This window comes from Leptidea sinapis, chromosome 2, assembly GCF_905404315.1.
Source record: "Leptidea sinapis chromosome 2, ilLepSina1.1, whole genome shotgun sequence".
Lineage (NCBI taxonomy): Eukaryota > Metazoa > Arthropoda > Insecta > Lepidoptera > Pieridae > Leptidea > Leptidea sinapis.
Genome location: NC_066266.1, coordinates 15,713,170 through 15,735,315, shown reverse-complemented (window position 1 = coordinate 15,735,315; position 22,146 = coordinate 15,713,170). Strand labels below are relative to the sequence as shown.

The following is a 22,146-nucleotide window of genomic DNA, read 5'->3' as shown; positions in this document are numbered from 1 at the left end:
TCGTTTTGGGATGGGTGGTGGTGGTTTATGTCTTTCAATAAGTGATGTCACATTCTATTTTGAATAAAAATATTTGAATTTGTCTATGTTCATTTTGAGATTACCCCTTGCGAAGCTGTATTGAGGCCATCAAGCATATGGCTTAAGTCTTCCATGGTCTCAGCCATGATTATGATATCGTCTGCGAATCGAAAGTGAATGATGTATTCGCCGTTGATATTGATGTCCAGCCCGTCTTCAATGCAGCGGTGATCAACTTCGGCGATATAACAGTTTAGTGGGATACCTACATACAGTGGCGTGAATTGGTTGTCTAGCAAGGTAGGCACTGTAGATCTAACTAGTCGTATTTGCGATTAACTCCGACAGTACGACATAAGTTGTATGAAGCGCTGCTTGTTTCGTATATGTAATCTTTAGACTGCCTACCGTAAGTAGTAAATTAACTTTAACACTAGTGCTATATTTATTTAGGTTCATAATGAGGTAGGCACTACCTAATTGCCTATATGTATATGATATGCACGCCCTTGACAACATAGTAAAGAGAGAGCCAACTTTAAACTTACATATTTTACAAAATATTATATATTAAAAAAATATCTAACTGACAATTCTCTTTTAATTGCTCTTGTTTAACAAAGGAGCCCGGGCGGTGGTAATGAAATACCATGGTGATGTATGTGAGGCTGCCGTCTTACTTACACTAATTAAATAATATATTAACGGTTATTGAGGAAGAAGATTATTGAATAGCAATAGGAACGGACGACCCACACCCCCAAAGTGAGGATGTAGTGAAGCAAGTGAAGAAAAACCTCCAACAAGAGAACTTAGGTGTGCCTTTGTTGTTCTACAACGAATCATCGTGAAACAAAATGTGAGAATCAAATCAAAATGTTTTAATACTTGTTTATTACCAACAAATTGCGCGTATTTTTAACAATAACATTATAGTATTAGACATGTGTAGCCCCTATTGACTATAAGACGTTCACAATTTTTGGAATTAATTTCAATAAAATTATATTTTATAAGTAACCTCTAAAAGTAATGTAGTCAGTATCAGTTCTTGTCTTGGGCAAGTCCAGCCGTTTGCCGAAGACAATGTGTTAAAGGCCGAACATTCTACACTCCAAAAATATTTTGTAGAAAGAGTCACTTAAATTCTAATGCTAACGTTAAATTAGATAATTTTTTAATCTTCATTGTTTTCAAATTCAGTTCGGGCGCTACAATCACATATTGTCGTTCAGAATCCATCCTAGATAATATTATCGTTTCGGATGATAACGATGGAGTTCAGGTCAGCATCCTTCAGGTCTTCCGGAGTCGGTGTCCAGATTGGTCCTATAATCGGTGGCGATCTTTTCCCACCCCACGCACTAAATTTCACTTTTCTTTTGCCATCTTTTTTGAGGTTAACGTCGAGGTAGGGATGACCGAGCTTGAATGTCTTGGGCAGGTTGTCTAGGAAGGCGTTGAACGGTAACGGATCTCGCGGCGACCGATGATCGATTTGGGTGCTAAGCGCGAGGATTTTGATCGGGTGTCTCTTGTCTTGTGTCGGAACAAATTTGAAGCCAGCCATGTCTAACGTTTGTGCTTTAGGTAAATAATTAGATACGATGCGCGTTAGTTCCGGGATGGACGCGGAGAATATCACCTTGGCTCCGTCCGCCCCCGGCTTGTACACCTTGTGGCCGCTCCGCTTGCCGCCCCACGGACTGAACCTCACTCGTTTGGGCATGCTCGGCTCCCGGACTGCGCGCTTCCACGTCAGCATGCGGCCCGCGTGAATCTCGTTCCTCTTGCCGCCCCAAGGGCTAAAGCTCCTCTTCTCTAGTGGAGTGGTATTTTCGTCGATTTCATCAGTGCTTCCATGGTCGCTCGATGATTCGACATCTAAAAAGTTAGGTCTCCATTGATATCCGGCGGAAGTGCTTTGTCCAGTCTGGTCAATGGATCTCCTCCTTCTTAACAACTCACTTAGGTCCTCATCTCGTCTGTAAAAGTCGTTTGCGTCCAAGTTGTGGTCGTTCTGCAGGACGACGGGTTCGCTCCTCGCGCCTGCGTAGCTCACGTGCGGCGTGGCCTGCAGCGGGTAGGGGGCGGAGGTGTCCGGGCCGCCCATGTTGATGTACTGTGAGCTCGCAGACCCGAACCATATCAGAGTGATGATGAGCCAGTATTGCGACATGTTCCTGAAATAATTTGGGCAATTGTTAACTGTTAGTGAACAACTTAATTTAAAAGTATAATATATATTATGCGATATTTTGCGCAAATCAATTATTATCAAACCGTGAAGTAATAGCCATAACTTAAGATATTTATTGAAAATAACTCAATCGCCAGCTCGTATTTGAAGTAGAATTTTTGTTAGGAAACTTGTTTAGGAGCGCTGAGTACTTTATATTGTGGAAATTGAATGACACTGAGCCATTTAGATCGGCGGAGGATCGGAGACATATGTAACGCTCGTTCTAATAGTCAGGACTTGTTTTGTTTAATAATACTCGACTAATTACGATATGTTGTCCAACTGATCAAAGAGCACTCAGTGGTAACCTCATAATGGGTTGTAGTTTTATGACGTTTCATCTTATCTTATATCTTTAAACGAGCAATTCTTGTATATATATAATTTGAATCTCGGAAACGGCTCCAACGATTTTAATGAAATTTAGTATACCGGAAGTTTCGGGGGCGAGAAATCGATCTAGCAAGGTTTCAATTTAAAAAAAAATGTTTTATCCGTGTTTTAATGAGAAACTGCTACAATAATATTAGAATACAATGGTAAATTTCGCCACTATATACCAGACTATAATAGCTGAGCGAACCGGAAAGTAGAAGACCCCGGTTCGAGAATCAAAATATTCTATTAGTTTGTTTTTTGTTAAAATTTTGTACTTTCTTAAAAAGCCGAGCCAAGCTCGGTCGTCCGGATATTAAGATTTTAAATCCTATTTTGAATAAAAATATTTGTATTTGAATCGATATAAAACATTCGATTGTTGAATAAAATCTCATTAATTTTCATACGATATAGAATTGAAACTTTTCAAATTTTAATCTGTGGGGAATTTCTAAAATATTATCTACAGCTGCGTTTTGAAATGTGTATAGACTTGCTTTGCTATGATATTTCTAGACATTTAACAGGAGCTTAGAATATTGAGTGACAATATTCTAAGGACAGGAGGTGAGAATAATAATTATCTGCTTTAAGTCTTGGCATTAATTATGAAAAAATTATTGTGGGTACTTGTAAGAGCCTTAACACAATAAGCGCGTTCCATATTTGAAAACATAAAATAAAATATATCAAGTTTTAATGTTTTAGCAATATATGAGCAGACATGTTGATATAACATAACTCTTAAAGTCTGGTACGATACCATTTTGTTTCCAAATACTATGAAAATAACCTATGAGAGATGAGACATTAACATTCTGAGTATTTTCGATTGTGTAAGTCAAAGGCAAATAAACTATATTCAAATAGGCTTAAACAAAGCACTTAAGAATTTAAAATTTAAATTACTTAACCTACGATATTAAGAACCAAAAAACATACAAGAAACTCAAAGGACACTTTTTCTTTCTGCATCCAATATAGGAATCGTATTCAAAGCTTAAAATCGTTTTAAATATCAAAATATAAATGATTGGTATATTGGATGCATCAACGTTTAGAGCTTGAATTCATTGTTTGTGTAGGGATGCTTCGTAAACATGGTGGTAGTGACTACTGTTATAATTAGTAATCGCATCCAACTGATTATTAGCTACAAAAATATAAAGTATATTATTTTAGCTTAAAGCGGTGGCTGTTTGTGTAGCGTTATTATTATAACCCATGTATTGGTTAAACGAAGTTTTAATTATGGAAGTTAGGAGCGTCTTGTAAAACCTACGCAGCCTCGCAGTTATAACTACATATATAACTTAGAAAAAATATAAAGTTCAACAAGCGAAGAGTTAGTTGAAAAAACAACATAAATTATGTCTACAGGTTTAACTTATGTCGAAGATTAGTGTAGGTGTACGTATATCGTATTAGTTTGGGGATTAAAGGAAAAAAAAATCAGTTATTTATGCCTCACTACTATTTCGTATGTCTGTATGGGCTACTTTATCTCATTTGAGTTATATGTATATATCTATCTACGTGGTTAAAGGTTGTTTCATTAACTGCGTGTGTATGTTTACAATGTTAAAGGTTGTAAAAAGTTTCATTAAAATACAAAAAAGTACATATTATATTACAATAGGTAGTAAGCAAGGCTAGGAACCAGTTTAAAGTTATCGGTAATTACTCGAACAAACCGGTTTTTGTATCTTTTATTTCGTTCGGGGTGAAAATGGGACGGGTCGCTAGCTTTTAATTTTCATGAATACAGTGATATTATTATATATTCCAGTTTAATGCGAACATGTAAAAAATATGTTTAAAATATGTCTATAGATGTTATAACCAGCCTTCTGTTACATATGTACATACATTTAATTATTGAACAGTTCATATGAAATTTCAAAGTAACACTGCTATATTACGTAGGTTTATTGATTGACAATCTCCTGCAGTTGTGTTAACACCACATAATGTCATTAAGGAGTTGTGCAGGAGGCGGGGTATCCAATCTACTGCTGGTTGTGGTCACTGATTGGGAGCTCCGCACATTGACAGCCTCCAACCGCCCCACCTGCACGAGTCTGAGGCAATACATTACATTACAGCAATTAACAGTTACTCTACTTCACCGACCCAGCTATCTCTGTTGTGTCTAAATTAATTATGATATTGTTATAAAAAATCGTCGTTGTATATATAGCTATATAAAATATAGCTATAAGCCTTCCTTCCTTAAATGTCAACACGGAGCCCTCGGTTCGATCCTCCCCCGCCACCTACCAAAGTATTTATTCGATACTTTAAGGTCGACAACGAAAAGGGGTTAAAAACGGTTTATCTCTATTAGCGATTTACTGCGCTGATTTTAAATATTATGTTACTAATAGAAAGCCATATAATTTATGAGTGTCATATATTATTATTATTTAAATTCAAATATTTTTATTCAAAATAGGATTTAAAATCATTATTGAACGTCAAAATCTACCACCCATTCAAAAGAGACTGCCTCAGACCTGAGAAGAATGGGCGCAAGAAACTCAGCGGACTTTTTTTTTTTAATATAAAATTTGGATTACAATGTAATATCGTACAATAAACATTTATAATTAAAGAACCTGAGGGTGTTCGCTTTATGTCTTTCTTCTTTTTCTTTCTTTTTTTTAAGTCCGTGGTGTCATTAAGAAAATCGTTTATGCTATAATAACCTTTCCCACACAAACGTTTTTTAACAATTCTTTTAAATTTCGTAACACATTTGTTTTGTACATTTTCTGGGATCATATTGTAGAAGCATATACATCGCCCAACAAAAGACTTACTAACTCGACCCAACCGAGTAGTAGGCATAACAAGTTTATGTTTGTTCCTCGTGTTATTGTATTGTATATTGTCATATTCTGAGTACTATATATTAACACAAAGACTTTACCCCGTCGGATTGGCAAGGAACGAAAACGTTTCTTACTAACGATGCCTTAACGATGAGATATATTATGAATATTTTGTAAATAATATATATGTGGCAGCATTGAAACAACAACTAATATAGTAACATAGGGAAATGTGGACAAAGTCGCGGGTAACCGCTTGTATAAAATAAATGTGTACTGACTGCGGAATAATATTCGTTCCAGAGTATACTTGTACGTAGAAGAATGTTCTCGAGAAGCGAATCATTGGTGCGGTCAAACAGCACGATGAAGGGACGTTTTAACTCAATGCTTAGGAATCAGGCCGTTCTCTGACATCCGGGTGTTAAGTGATCACCGCCGCCCACACTCACCTGCACATCAGAGGAATCAAAGGAGCGTGGCCGGTCTATAAGGAAGGTGTACGCTCTTTTCTTAGGTCACATGTCGTATCGTCCCGGGAACACCGCACAAGGAAGCTCATTCCACAGCTTTGTAGTACGTGGAAGAAAGCTTCTTAAAAACCGCACTGTGGAGGACCGCCACACATCCAGATGATGGGGATGATGTTCTAGTTTGTGGCGTGTTGAGCGTAGGTGGAATTTGGATGGATCTCCAATAATTCACAAAAGTTATTCAATGGAATGATATCGTGGTGGTATAAGCAATAACAAATGATCATTTATGTCAGAATATAGGAACTATATTAAGCGCGTACACCTTCCTCTGAGGCCGTCAACGCTCCTGTGATTCCTCTGGTATTGCAAGAGATTGTGGGCGGCGGTGATCACTTAACACCAGGTGATCCGTATGCTCGTTTGTCCTCCTATTCCATTTAAAAAAATAACTATTAAACATAAGGAAGGACAACATTATAATCTAAACTACATGTAACTGTTGTGTGACACTGGCCGCCGTGATAACCGTCAGTTCTGTTTTCTTATTCCCTATTTACAAACTGTCATTCGATCGGCAACAATGGTTCATAACAAGATATTATCCGATAATTCTGGCAACAATAGCTTGAAGAACAATACTTATTACTACAATCCTCGGAATTCGATCATATTAGCTAACCTATGTATTACAGGTTACAAACAAAAGTACCTTACCTTCAAAGAAAAGTATAAAGAAATCTATCTTAATATTAAATTTTAAAACAACTCGTTACGGATATAAAAACGCTTAAACAAACTGTTTAAAAGTGGGCTGTGAGGAGTAATTTTAGTTCAAAAGGACATCGTTAAAATTCTTCTATTAAGTTAGCTTTAAATTATAATTGATGGTTTAGTTAGGGCGCGCGGAGTGCGAATTATTTTATAACAACAAACTTGAGAAGGAGACAATGAGATATCCACCAGCCGATTGGATAGATATTTTAAGAATTAATAGAGTCTATTTATAGCGCAAATTAATGTTGGCTGTATTATACGGTGCTGCTTATGGTGCCAGGTCGACCTATTATAGTTAATAAGTTATTGTATATGTTGGATGCAATTACTAATTGTGACAGTAATCACGACCATCATGTTCACAAGCAAGCAGAGTTCCACAAACAAAGAGTTGAAGCTGTAAAGGTTAATGCATCCAATATATAATTTATATGTAAACAGTATGTTCTTTATTACTGTTTAAGTAATATTCGAATGTTTAAATGCTTTTAAATTTGAACACGATTCACATACCTACCTATTGGTTGCAGGATCTTACAAATTAATTTGCTATATATGTTATACAGCTATTTTAAAAAAACTTTATTTTATTTATAAGAGTGGCCCTTGAGTTTCTCGTATCTCACGAGCTCTATCTACTTTGTACGAACATATAGTAGATTCCATGATTTAAAAGAAATATTTATAGTGACTATTGAAAAGCGCTTAGTGGAAGCCTATTTGAATAAAGTTTAAATGACTTTTGACTTTAATATTGTGGCTCACTTCTACCAAACTTCAACTTGACCGTAAACGTTGTCTGACAGTTGGTATTATTTGATCAGCTGCGGAGATAGTACTGTCTGGTGTGTCAGTCAGGTGGCCTAGTGCTCCACCGGGGTGAGGGTTCGATAATATAAGATACTTCACGTGTGATATTTTTCTGTTGGATTCACAAATTACATGTATTATTTTTAGTTATAAAATTAAAATTATCAGAGATCTCTCTTGGTCCCAACCAACTTAAATTACTCATAAGTCGAGAGAGTGTAAGACATACCGTTAGTACATTCTTGTACATTTATTCACTGTATCTGCAGAAAATAATTTCAGAAAAGTTTTTGCTCACTTTAATGTTATCAAAATATGTAAATAACTAAAGAAAGTTCCGTCCCGTGACGTCACGCTGTTAATTATTATTTCCAGATATGATTATTTATTAATATACTATTATATTTATTATACTATTATATATATTTTACTTGAAAAAGAGAATAACAATTATTAAATGTGAAGCTCGTGGAAGGATGATTGTGAGCAGGAATATTTATTAAAATAAAACACTTCAACGATTGTAACGTGCCTTTTGCGTGAAAGTTGCATTTTTGTTATTATTTTAGATAATCCAACGTTTTTAGATCTGATTGAGATCATGATTTCAGGAGACTAACAGAAAATACTAGCAGGAATACTGTTGTGTTCGATTACAGAATACTCTAATAAAATATTAAAAGAAGGAAATATTAAAAACATATTTTGACATTAATTGATGCATATAATATAATTATCTCTAAGTAATATTTCTCATTATTTTCAAGTCATTTGATGTTATAAAATTATAACAAAGTAAAAACAATTCATTTAATATTTATTAAAGAATTACTGATGTGTTTTCTAAAAACTATACAGAAGCCGAAAAAGTTGTTTACAAAAATTTTGCATGTTTACTATAGACATATGTTGTTACATATAGACATATGTACGTCCGGGCCAACCCCAAAAACTTTTCAAGAATATGAACAATAGATCGGGACAACATAATATTATAGTGTACATACTATTGTCCACGTGACGATGGGCGGCAACGATTTGGGGATAATAAGTTTATAAAACTGTAAAAGAGTATCCCTGTTACTCAAAAATAAACTTTATTTGTAAGATAATGATCACCAACCATCATGCGGGCCCCGCTCGTTCGTTGGTTACTGAATAGTCGCGATCAGTGACTTTATATACCAGCCACACTCTGCGGGTACTTTTCTGTTTGTCTTCCGTGAAACGAAGCAATTATAAATTAGCTGGAATTAATTCCAATTCCTCGGTAACAACAATATTATTTGTGCATTTCTTTGTGGTGTGTTTGTGTTCGTGTTTCGTCAATATTGACAGTTATAATTTAATGGTCCTGCGAGTATTTCTACTTTACTTCACCCTTCTGCATCTAATTGCGTGGTTGGACACCTCCGGTATTTAACAATAAAAGTTGTTTCGTTTGATATCAATTTTATATTTAATCGTTTGTATTCTATTCGGTTCAGTTGTTGGTAATAATTGTTTGAAGTTTGGAATGTTAAAGGTTACAAACTCTTGGAACTCTAGGAACTCTTGGTTTTTTTATTTAGTCACAATGTTGTGTTTTTTAGAATCCTGAGTGACCACTATAGCACGGCGTGGCATTTGTTATTTATTTATTTATTAGGTTTATTTACAATCACTTACAATAATACACACAAATATGAAAAGTAGAATTAAAAACTAGGAACTACTTAGTGATAACTTACAAATAAACACAGCATGCGCAGAAATAATAAATTTTAGGTATTATAATTATAGAATAAGTTAAGAAATTAACAGTTTTTTTTAATTAATAAATGAGTAGGTAACAGTTATACACAGTTACATTAATTTTCATATTATAACATTATTAAAGATTGCCAATGTTGGTGCAAATGGTCTTGCGGAATTTGGCTAAGGAATTAGCAAATATGTGAATATCAGCTACGCTATAAGAATTTAAAATTTTACATAAACGTGGGACTGGGAATTGGCACCTAGGATCGTTCGACGAAGTGGAGGACAAAGTGGAGTAATGTGAGACAAAGTGGCTTACGTGGAATTCTGCATTAACATCAGATAGTAATAATTAGTTGCATCGAAAATAATTATTTTAATTATTATTATTTTATCTACCTACTTTTCAAAATAAGCAAATTATAGTACATTTATACACCTATACCTATGTATATTTGGTTCAATGTTTCAAAAGTTTTATATATTAATTGTGGGAATCTTTTTTATTTTCTCACATATTTGTATCTTGAGCAATCTGCTAATAATTTAAGATAATATTATATTTTCCTAACTGTTACCTGTGACTTCGTCCACATTTCTCAGTGTAACCATATTAGTTGTTGTTTCAATGCTGCCACAGTCATATTATATACAAAACAATCATATACAGGAATTTTAGTAATTCGGCGTAAATTAGGGGTGACTATTTGTGATAATTTTAACCCCCATATGTATTATATAATTTTTTTAACAATAACACAACCGCCTTCAAAAACACTATTCCAAAACAATACATATAATATGCACTAAAAAGTGTAAAAATAATTGCGTATTTTTATACAATCTAATTAATTAATCTAATTCTAGTTACGATTATTGTCATTTTTAATTGGCTTGAAAAACAAAAAAACGTGGTTTGCATATTATTTTAAAAACATAACCGTTTTCTTAGCTCTTATAAAATGCAAAACAACTAGGAACTTATTTCAAAGAAAATGAAAAAAATAATGATCTCAAAGGAAGCAGGCGGAAATTCGTATTCGATCTATATTTAAGGTCGTTCTTTAAAATTTAATTAAAAACAATACCCAATGTAATTAAAACAAAAATACAAATGTTAAATACAATTCAATTCATTATAATATGACTTTCTATTGGTAACAAAATTGTATAATAATAATGTTTTTAAATAATATTAAAATAGATGACGAGATCTTACACGATTGATTTTAGTTTGTTCTATAAAAAAAAACACCAAAGTAAAATTTTGTGTGGTGTATGTGATAAGTTTCCTGCATAATACATAAATAAGTTTGGTAGACTGGTTCAATACGTTATGGCACTTATATGTTAAAGTATATGTAGACGCTTTTGCAATTGTATTAATTTTATGCCTTTTAGGTATGGAGGTAAAAAAAGCATATTAACTTTAGTTAGAAATAGTTGAAGGACGACTAGAGTCTGTTATCATTTTACAATATGTTAATTTTAGGAAAACTAAGTAGGCAGTCCTTAAAGTGGAAAGCATTTACGAAAACTCTGAAATAACAATAAAGAGCGCGTTAGGAAAATGTACAAAATAAAGCAAATAATAAATACCTCAAAGCGTTTTCGAACAGATCTAATCTACTCCATATTAATTAGTTTTAAATCTAATAATGAAACAACATAGTTTCAAATGTATATACAGGGTATACATTTCGTTAAGTGTTCTAGGCCATTATTCCGTAACCATTACAGATATAAAAAAACTTTAAACTGATATCGAAAGTACATACGTTATTTCCCAACACACCAGTTTAACTTTGTAAGATTACCAGAGGATGTGTTAATAAATGTGGTGGCCTACAAGAAACTACATTTAGTGGTGTGGAGTAGTAGGGCGGGTGCCTACAATGTAATGCTGGGAGAGTTCATTGCGCCGCTTCTTCTTTCTCCAGAGCATTTCTTCAGAGCGCCATTTGTTTCCGAAGCGGTAGTAGTATCTAGTATATTAGAAATGATATCAAAAAGAATTGTAAAGGAATCAATTTTGAGAAAATAAATGCCTTTATGCCTTTTATTGTCGAGGGATGTGATGGCTAGTCCTTCGTCATATTTGTTTCATTACTTCACATAGATTGTAATTGATATGATCTGTTAAACGATCAAGCTGTAAATGTTGATTTTAAAGAACGCGAGTGCGTTTCTGAAATGGTGATAAGTGGTAAGATGTATAACTTTTAACTTTCATAAGTATCACATCAATGACCTAAGTGAATAATGTTATTTGATTTGTATATATGTACATATACATAATTATTGGTTTGTATTATTTTTTTATTATTATTATAAGCTACTCAAGAGCCGGTGAACATAACTCAAAAATATCGAAACACGCTGTTAATAATGTGGACTCTGCAAAGTTTATCATAGTTACTTAATATATAAAGTATATAAATGTAACTCACATAAAACTAGCAGTAAAACTTAAAGAAACCGAAGTGATAGCTGTTGTTTAAGATGAAGTTAAGGTTTAATTAACATGTTGTGTACACAGAGTTTGTTTGTCGATCTGTTATGTAACGAGTTTCGGAGTATGTAGCTCGCTACTACGAGGCGACGATGTAGCTCGCTACGAGTACTACGTGGCAAGGTGGTTATCTACTGCGTTATATTCAGATGTACACATAACGAACACACAGTCCTTTTACCAATATTAATATATTATTTTGTTATAAACTTTGTTCTCGTAAACTTCAGTAACGTAGCAGTCAGACAGTTAAATTAGCTTATGTTTACCAATTTTATGCATTATATATTTTTCCAAAGTTCTACTTGTTTCTACTTATTCTGTGTGTTACTCAAAATAATTTTAGTGATAATCCCGTCAAAAATTTGGAAACTTTCAATCATGATGGTAATTGACCGCCAACGTGTAGAATAGCGTGTATTACTTATAGTTAGTAGTAACTTTCCTTTTTTTTACTGAAACAAAAACTAAATAAACTGCTAAAAGAAAGATATGCCAAAGTATATCATTATAAAACCGCATTAAAATCAGTTTTGGCCAATTCTGAATATATCGTGCACAAACACAGAGACAAATTATAATTTCTAATAACTATTTGTGTTCGGTACTATTACCATATACATTGAGTATAAGTTGTTTTTATTACAAAATATTGAATGTCGATGTTATTATATACATAGATGCGGTAGATATCTTTACAGGTCATAAAATATATTCAATGTAGCAGGTTTGTTGTAACAACCAATCAATGAGACGCGAAAATCAAAGAAAACACTGCGTGTGTGTATGTGGTCCTGTATGTGTATATAACCGCTGTATTTAAAAGTAAAGCATTAGCCGGTACGAGCTGGTCTTAAATATAATATGTTGCAACATTACTCTTTGTACATGAGGAGGAGAAGAGTAACTAACTCTCACTTCCCCAATAATATTGCGTTTCTTGATAGGTAAACAGATAATCACACTATTATACTATGGCATTCGGCATTGATTGGCTTTGTGCTTCATTCTACGCTCTACATAAGACCTTGTGTTACAAGTCGGACCACAGCACAAAAAATATGCGGAAGAACTAGTATTAATACACAATATGAATATGACTTTGTGACGAAAATAATAGTTGATGTAGTGTTGCGTCAGAGATGGAGTAGGTAATAAATATATGACGTGTACACACTAACGTATGGCTACTACATTTATAGGAGATAGAAGCTATCGCTTATGGAAGTGTGCAAACTATAAGCTCAATATTACTCAATATTTTATTGAATTCGTAAAAACCACTAAAGAAAACGTCACGTTATCATGTTTGTTCCGAAGTCAAATATCTTTTATTCAAAATAGGCTTTTAAATCTTATTTAAAAACGTGAAAGATATAATATATTCAGTGGCTACTTTAATATAAAATTGCATCACAATTAATAGAATAGAATTTATTAAACAGTCTGGGAGCGTCTTCCCATTATTAAGGTGTGGTATTGTTACATATTGTATGTACTAAGCAGTATCAAACAACCCTATAATCCTCTATAGATATACTGTTCGGTACAAGTACAGTAAATTTTGAAGCGAGATCAACAAGTAATAGTCGTTGCTACGATGCGTCGCTCTCGTAGCGAGTAGCGGACGTAGCTCGTAGAACTATAGGATTGCCTTGAATTTTGATATAAGTTTTTAATAATTAATTAGGAAAACTAGTTATTAATGACCTGGGAATGTTTTATATATATTTGAAAATGAGTATTTTCGATGAGTACCGATTAACATTCATATTTTGAGTTGTATGGTAAAATTTCGTATATACGGATTATTTAGATTTATATACAGAACTCAGAGTCTTATTTGCGACGTTGTACGCTTGTTCTTTTTTAGTGTGGCCTTCACATAAATATGTCATTACTGATAATACATGTTTTTTTTTGTTTTATTTTTACAATCTTATATACTTTTATAACGATGGTAAAGAGTCTGTTATTTGACGAACAAATGTTCGTTTATTTGCCATTTCTAACATACAACATCATACTTTTTGAATTCGATAAAATATAGTTTTCAGAATTATAGAATTGATGATACCACATATTGGGAATGAAGCGACCGCCCTCAGGCTATGAAATCATAAATTTAATTATGCAATATTACTTTGTAAGCATATTTCTTTGATGTTAAAAATATCCCGGTGAGTTGCGCCCTTTCTTCTCAGGTCTGAGGCAGGCTTTCGTTTTGGAATGGGTGGTAGTTTTTGACTTTCAATAAATGATGTCACATCCTATTTGGAATAAAAATATTTCAATTTGAATTTAAAGTCGCGCTTGCATCAACAATCCATAACCCATGCGTGTTGGTTTAAAATCGTTTATATTTTTTTTTTATGGAATAGGATGACAAACGAGCGTACGGGTCACCTGTTGTTAAGTGATCACCGCCGCCCACAATCTCTTGCAACACCAGAGGAATCACAGGAGCGTTGCCGGCCTTTAAGGAAGGTGTACGCGCTTTTTTTGAAGGTACCCATGTCGTATCGTCCCGGAAACACCGCACAAGGAAGTTCATTCCACAGCTTTGTAGTACGTGGCAGAAAGCTCCTTGAAAACCGCACTGTGGAGGACCGCCACACATCCAGATGGTGGGGATGATATCCTAGCTTGTGGCGTGTCGTGCGAAGGTGGAATTCAAATTCGTTTCGGAGAGATAAGAGAGAATTGGTAGTAATAGTATTCATAAACAATGCCTTTCATTTTATCTCTTAAAGTACATCGTGCGGCCTGGCCACTGGTGAAATTAATAGATATTCATTTTATGTATGGCTAAAGTTATTACTTTTAAAAATATAAAGCTGAAACTTGATACATTTTAATTTATTAAATCGAACAAAATAATAGAATCAGATTAGAAGAAGAAAAATTTGATTTTAAAAGAATCATAAAGTTATACATATCTGGTGGTGTATTTTTTTATCTAACCGAACAGGGTTTTTGATATCTCTAGCTTAGAAATATATTTATTTACAATATAAACGTGTGATTATTGATGAACTGGGTGATACGTGTACTATATTATTATATTTTTCCGTGGTAATTGTTGAGTGGAGTGCAAACCCCACGTGTGGGTGACAAACTGACCATTGAATAGTATTTGTTCCCAAATATTATGTGATTTATTTCACGGAACCCTTATCATATTAATAAATAAATGTAGTCTGAAATAATACGTTATAGCAGCCCGTTTTACCAGTCGTGATATTGTTCGGGGCAAAAGACAAACAAAAAATTGTGTTTGGTATTAGTACCATGTAAAAATTGTTAAGACTGGAAATTCACTTATATTAACATAACTGACACATGTGTTATGAAGTATATGATTGAATGTGTGTTGGTGTGGCTGTGACGCGTGATGGTAACGGTTGGTGTTCCATCTTCCGAAGTTCGAATAAGACACTTTCTTTTATTAGAAGAGGCATACAACGATGGTATGTGATCACATAGGAACAAACTGTCTTGCAACAAACACCACAAGAACCACAGGATTATATTTAACTCCTACGTAATTATTAACTGAACCACGAATTATTTGTAACAGTTTATCTGTTAAGTTATATATTATGTTCATAATTGATCGATTGGTTTCCTATCGTAAATACCATCAACACTAAATATTGCACGAACTGGCGGAAGTAAAGTTTATTATAACACAATATTTACTAAAGTTATGTTAAGTCAAGATCTCCAAACTTTTTTTTAGTCCACAAAAAGGATCGGATTAAGTATTAGGATTCTACAGACTCGGAGAAATCGTCGAGAGAATGTTGTTCAAACTTAGCGGGTTAGTTATTTGTGTAGTATTTGTTATATTCTGTAAAATGACTTTCAACAAAACCATTTTTACAAAATTCTATTGTTTAACGATGTGTACGCTCTCCCCCACAATAACTCTGTCGTGTAAACATCCTAACAAATATCGCATTCATAAAATTATTTCAATATCGGATGTTAAACTTGTAACGTTTATAATTGAGTCATTCGAGAATTCTTTGGGGTCAGAATAAATTATTAGGGTCCAGTAATAATAGAGCAAGTTATAAAAAGTATAAATTTTAAATGTCAATAATTTAAAAACTTCTTAAATTCACAAAGAAAAAATAATGTGCAAGAACCTACCTGTCCACTTGAATACTGGATTTAAAAAATAGAACTTGAATCCAATACACTCAATATAAATTATTGAAACAAGTCCCACGCTCCATTGTGTATCAAGCAATAAAATAAAACTATTGTTACGATAATTAATGACTACAGCCATCAACTAGCCGCGGCTTAGCAACTGACGATTCCGATATAGAAGAGGCTCTGGTGTGAGTGATCAGTGAGTGTTGACTTACCTCAGATTGTGGTGATCACGAGCTGCATCACCGACGCGTCGTGTGGCCTGCGCGGCGGCTACTGGTGGTGTGGTACGTCCGCCGCCACCAGAGCCTTATATATGCCGAAGGCGCGACGCCGTAGCGTCAGCATTCGCACTAGATTTACTCTTGCGGTCGCATTTGTATGGAAATACTGTGATGGAGCGATATCTGATGTTCTGTCTGTACTGTTATAGCTTTAAAAGACATGTAGGAGATAATCGCCAGTCACCCCTCGTCCTCCTCAATTTCAAGTTACAACTGTATTCATGATTTTTGATAATTCACAGTAAATAAATGCGTATTAGACGAATATACGATACTATATAAGAGTCGTAAGCCTACCGACAGGGGACCAAGCACAAGCTTATGAATGGAGATTGTTGTTTTAAAAATAAAAAAATTAAATCACGTCAAATGTTATAACGATGTTTAGAAACAGTATTCTTAATTTATAGTCGGTATTTCAATCTTGTTTACACTTAGTTTAATATGAATAATCTAGTTTCAAATCAGTTAGCATAGTGAATGAAGCGTATGTAGTTATGACCATTATATCAATGGCTTATAAAAGTGACATATTTATTATTTCGTGTAATCTATATAATGCGCGAACGTATGAATGTGAAATACACAATAATTAAAGTTGTAGTAGGTTTATTATAAATGCTTCTACTGCTTGAACATACGCTATAAAATTCAAATTTAAAAATTAAATGAATTATTGTTGAGTTTTCACCACTGGGCGACGACTAATAATAATATAAATAAATCACGAAATGGCTACTGAAATATAAGGATTACAATTCCAATTAAGTCAATAAATATTGTATATGTTGGGTATATAACTTCTATCTTTCACTCGACAAACTGTACCACCACTTGAAATTCTGAAAAATTTACCCATTTTTCCGAATAATTTCTAGCTATTTATATAGAAATAAGTTAAAAGGCTACTTTTATTCTCAAACATATTTCATAGTACCATGTGCACTAAATCCTACAATATGATTATTAGTAGGTTAGGAAGCTAAATACAATAAATGAAATCTGAATTGATTGTATACAGAATACGATATTAATGTGAGCTTTGAGTCAGTGTCAACATAACATCTGACTTCAAACAAATAAATTGTTTAACTTTTCAATTTAAACCGGATAAGAAGCGGTGATACATTGCAGTCATATTAATATATAAATGACATTCACATACCTTTAATTTCCATAATTGATAACAGTTTTAATATTTATATTTAACATTAAAATTATGAAGCTTATTCCAAACGATCTTCATCATCATCACGGCGGTACGCAAATAGAGATCCATTTTTTTTTTATTAACCGACAAGATTTTTTAGTAAAAGAAGATTTTTTTGTTACAATCAGAGGTGTCAATGTGTCTATGAACGGCACTGATACATACATTGAACTAATACTAAACAAAAAAGAAGTTGAACAGTCTCAATAATTATATTTTACTTCAGAGCTACTTTGTCTAATGCTATTACAGCACACATTCCATTTTAATATTATAATATATTAACACTCCATGCCACGAACATTACAAAACACAATGAATATTCAAAATATATGTTTTTTACCTACATCATCGTCATCAGCACTTATACTGGAACTATGTTTCATTTTATTTATTTACTTCTCTACAATACTTCCCTTAAAACTTCGTCTAGTATCGGAATATTAGGTCTCGAAATCTCGAGCGATTGGCTTCGAAGAAGCTGGGCGTCATTGTTAGAGCACGGCAACACTTCAAGCCGGCCCACATTCTAGCGCTGTACAAAGCGCAGGTCCGGTCACACATGGTATTGCTGTTATCTGTGGTCTGGCGCACCCCAGTATCAGCTCGATCCATTCGACCGCGTGCAACGCAGAGCAGCTCGAATTGTCGGGGACCCAGTGCACTGTGAAGGGCTGGATCACTTGGCGTTGTGTGTATTCTACTGCATTTATCACGGGGTGTGTTTCGAAGAGCTGTTTCACCTGACAGCTGCCGCCGAATTCCACCTTCGCATGACACGCCACAAATTAGGATATCATCCCCACCATCTGGATGTGGGGTGGTCCTCCAAGGCGCGGTTTTCAAAGAGCTTTCTTCCTCGTACTGCAAAACTGTGAAATGAGCTTCCTTGTGCTGTGTTTCCGGGACGATACGACATTGGTACCTTCAAAAAAAGCGCGTACACCTTCCGTAAAGGCCGGCAACGCTCCTGTGATTCCTCTGGTATTGCAAAAGAATGTGTTTTCAATATTGACATAGACTCGCTAGTCTATGTCAATATTGAAAACACATTCTTGAGGTTGACCCGCTGGTCAACCTCTTTATGTTTGATTCGTGCAGTTGTTTGTGTCGCCGCCACTACATCCTCCGCTCAGGCCTATTTTTGACTTGTGTGTATTATTTAACACGCAATATTTATTATTGTTTTCTTTCTTATAATAATTATAATATATTTCTTATCCTATCTGTGGTAAATGTGCTACATTCCCCCTCCACCTAGAAAGAAGGATCAATTGCATCTACCATGCGCGTATGAAAGGCGCGTAAGCCTGCATAGCACATATTCAAATTCAAATATTTTTATTCAAAATAAGATGTGACATCACTTATTGAAAGTCAAAAACTACCACCAATTCCAAAAAGAATTCCTCAGACCTGAGAAGAACGGGCGCAACAAACTAGCGGGCTTAATTTTTCATAAAAATGGTTACATGTTTACAAAGTAATATTGCAGTACAATTAAGCTTATTATTTAACAGCCTGGTGGCGGTCGCTCCATTCCCAATCTGGAGAATCATTAAGAAACTCACTTATTTTATAGTAACCTTTACGACACATAACTACTAAATAATGATGTTATCAATTTACATTTTTACAAATTTCTTACGTTGTGGATTCCTTTAACATCTATTAGTATGTTATTGATATTATTCTTACAATCTTTTTACAATGCAAAAAATATTTTAACTAAAAATAATACTTAGATAATAAATAATATGTTATCTGATTCCTTCTGTACGGCTTGACCGCCTTCTTACTATAATATAACATATCACCATGTATCTTAAGATGAGTTGTAACAGTAAAGTTGTGACAAAGACATAAAATATTGCTTTCGTCCTTTTCATGCAATTTTTTGCGTGTCACATACAGTTAAATATGTCATCCTAGTCTCATACATGAATCAAGAATAGTTAAGTATAATTCATACATCTTCTTTTTAAATCTGTGCTAACTGTCATAAGTTTACACCGGAGCGTCACAAGTAGGTATTATATAATTTATCTAGATCGTTATTTTTTACTCATTGACTTGCTATTTTTAATTTGGCTTGATCTTTATGAGATCAGTTGGCCCTTATTTTTAATTGAAGTTTTAAAAGAAAGCAGCTGTTATTATTTTGCTGTCGGTGCCTCTAACAAACAGGTGTTACGTTGCACTCATTTGCAGCAACTCGCAGCTCCCTTTTTCATATTCATTAGAAAGGAGATTGTTTTCTCTCAATATCATAAGCTTCCTTCATATCGGAGCGGTGGGGTGCGGTGTAACGATGCCTGTGGCGCTGTAACAAGACATCTTTAGCACTGCTGTGTACTACGCTATCAAATATAATGGTTACAAGATCAAAGCTCATTTAAACAGCTTCGATTCGTGACATATCACTACATATGATAAAACAAGATCCTCCGTCGCGCTTGTCTATCTGTTTGTTAGCGTGCTTCTCGAGGTAGGCTTAAGTATATACTTTGTTAAGTTTTTGTATACATTACGCCACAAATTAGTATATAATCCCCACCATCTGGATGTGTGGCGGTTCTCCACAGTGCGGTTTTCAAGGAACTTTTTCCACGTACTACAAAGCTGTGGAATGAACTTCCTTGTGCGGTGTTTCCGGGTCGATACGACATTGGTACCTTCAAAAAAAGCCGGCATTTAAGGAACAAGGTGTACCTTGTTCCTTAAATGCCGGCAACGCTGCTATGATTCCTCTGGTGTTGCAGGTGAATCTAGGCGGCGGTGATCACTTAACACCAGGTGACCCGTACGCTTGTTTGTCCTCTTTTCTTTTGGAGGTATCGGAAAAAATAAGACGTCTAGGAGCTTTGAACGAAAACACTCTCTAAACCCTTTGAGATATAATAAAATAATGTGTGATGGAATTGTGTTTCTCATGACCTGTATAAGTATACAGTAAAGCCCACGATGGTATATGTCCTACATCCATTGTTTTATTTTTAACTAATTAAATAATGATAACACATTTCTATACTAACATCATATTTTTTTTCTTAACAGAACAGCGTCTGTCGGTTCAGCTTGTTGTTAATAAATTTGAATAAATTACTTTAAGTGAACCTCCTTTATCTTCTTCTTGATAAAATGAATGAAATGAAAAAAATACTACAAACTTAACACCCACTCTTTTATATATGTTGGGTTCCATACTATTGATGTAAAGATCTTAATGCCACTTACAAAATGTAATTAAAACAGTACATCGTATATTTTGTTATCAAAATTTTTGAGGCGCTTTATTTTTTATTCTTCACTTCTGTTAGTAAGATGACAATGACAGGTTGACTTTTCACCTGGGCGTAAAAATGTCAAATTCAATAGTCGTATTTTATTTTACTTAGTAGCTTCAAAGTTAAACTCAAATAAACTTTATTAAAATAGGCTTAAATTTATCGCTTGTTACTTGTTACTGAATTTACCATATGTTCGTAAATAGTTGAGCTCACGAGAACATACAAGAAACTCAACGGCCACTCTTTTCGTCAAATAGAGTATATACTCTATTTGAATAATATATATACTCTATATTAATATTGTTATATTACAATGGCAATTACTTAGTAAGGTCTATCTAATATATCAACTGTAATCGTTAAAAGAGCCTTAAATAACAAATATTTAATAAAAAGTAATAAATCATATACTGTATAAATATAAATTATCCTATATTGGATGCATCACCCTTTAGAGCTAGAATACATTATTTCTGTAGGGATTCCTCGTGAACATGATGATCGTGACTACTATCATAATTAGTAATTACGTCCAACAAATACACTGATTTTCTAAACTATACTTAACCGTGATATAGCATACACATGAAGACTACAAAATTACAAAAATAGGACTCACAAAGCAAGCCCACTAAACGATTCTATTTAATGCAATAAAAATAGATTTTATGTAAACCAAAAGAATACAATTATATTGATGTTACATTAACGATATGACACAATCGTAATATTATGAATAATTATTATAAAGTGGACCAGGAGCATCTATTTTCCATACTTCTCTTTAATCGTAAAGAAGGCTTTTTGAATAAGAGAAGTCTTAATATTTATTTTTAAATTTAGCAGGAGTTTGAGATGTAATATTATTATTTGACATGCGATGAAAAGTGGATTCTTTACGATAACCGTAAGCGAAATAAGCAATGGCTGACCCCATGTCAAACGCCGTTACAGGGTCCTAACTCCTAAAGCAAAGGTTACCAATAAAACGGTAATGGTAACTATTTGGTGGTCTCAGCATTGTGTTATTCACGGAGACAGCTATACTTTCTCCGATCTGGTCAAGCAATAAGGGCAGATGTCTACTGTGTCGAACTACGAACAATGATAGCAAAACTAGCAGTGAAATAGCCCCGACTCATGAGTTGATCTACACCGTTATTGCTCCATGATAATGTGAGACCTCATGCAGCACGATAAACCGTTATAACTCTACAGTAACTGCAATAAGATAGACCATAAGTCACCCTCCGTATTCGCCAGATATCGCCTTGCTCCAACGGACTACCATTGGTTTCGTGATTTGGACAATTTTCTACGTTATAAAAAGTTTTCTTCTCAGGAGGCAGTACAAAATGCTTTCACACAGTTTGTCGAATCTAGATCACCACAGTTCTATCGCAAAGGCATA

The 22,146-nt window shown here is 34.1% G+C and overlaps 2 protein-coding genes across 2 annotated transcripts in view; one reads left to right on the top strand and one right to left on the bottom strand.

Moving 5' to 3' along the window:
- LOC126977463 (putative peptidyl-prolyl cis-trans isomerase dodo) overlaps positions 1 to 22,146 on the top strand; it is a 56,368-nt gene that overhangs the window by 5,021 nt on the left and 29,201 nt on the right. The gene's annotated exons all lie outside the window — the stretch shown is intronic.
- Positions 899 to 16,227, bottom strand: LOC126977289 (uncharacterized). The gene is made up of 2 exons (XM_050826057.1): positions 16,167 to 16,227; positions 899 to 2,204 (listed from the first exon to the last, which is right to left on the bottom strand). The coding sequence occupies exon 2, from the start codon at positions 2,198 to 2,200 to the stop codon at positions 1,265 to 1,267; it is 936 nt and encodes a 311-aa protein (XP_050682014.1). The 5' UTR covers positions 2,201 to 2,204; positions 16,167 to 16,227; the 3' UTR covers positions 899 to 1,264.

Coding starts and splice junctions, on each gene's coding strand:
- LOC126977289 (XM_050826057.1), bottom strand. CDS start 2,200: ATGTCGCAATACTGGCTCATCATCACTCTGATATGGTTCGGGTCTGCG.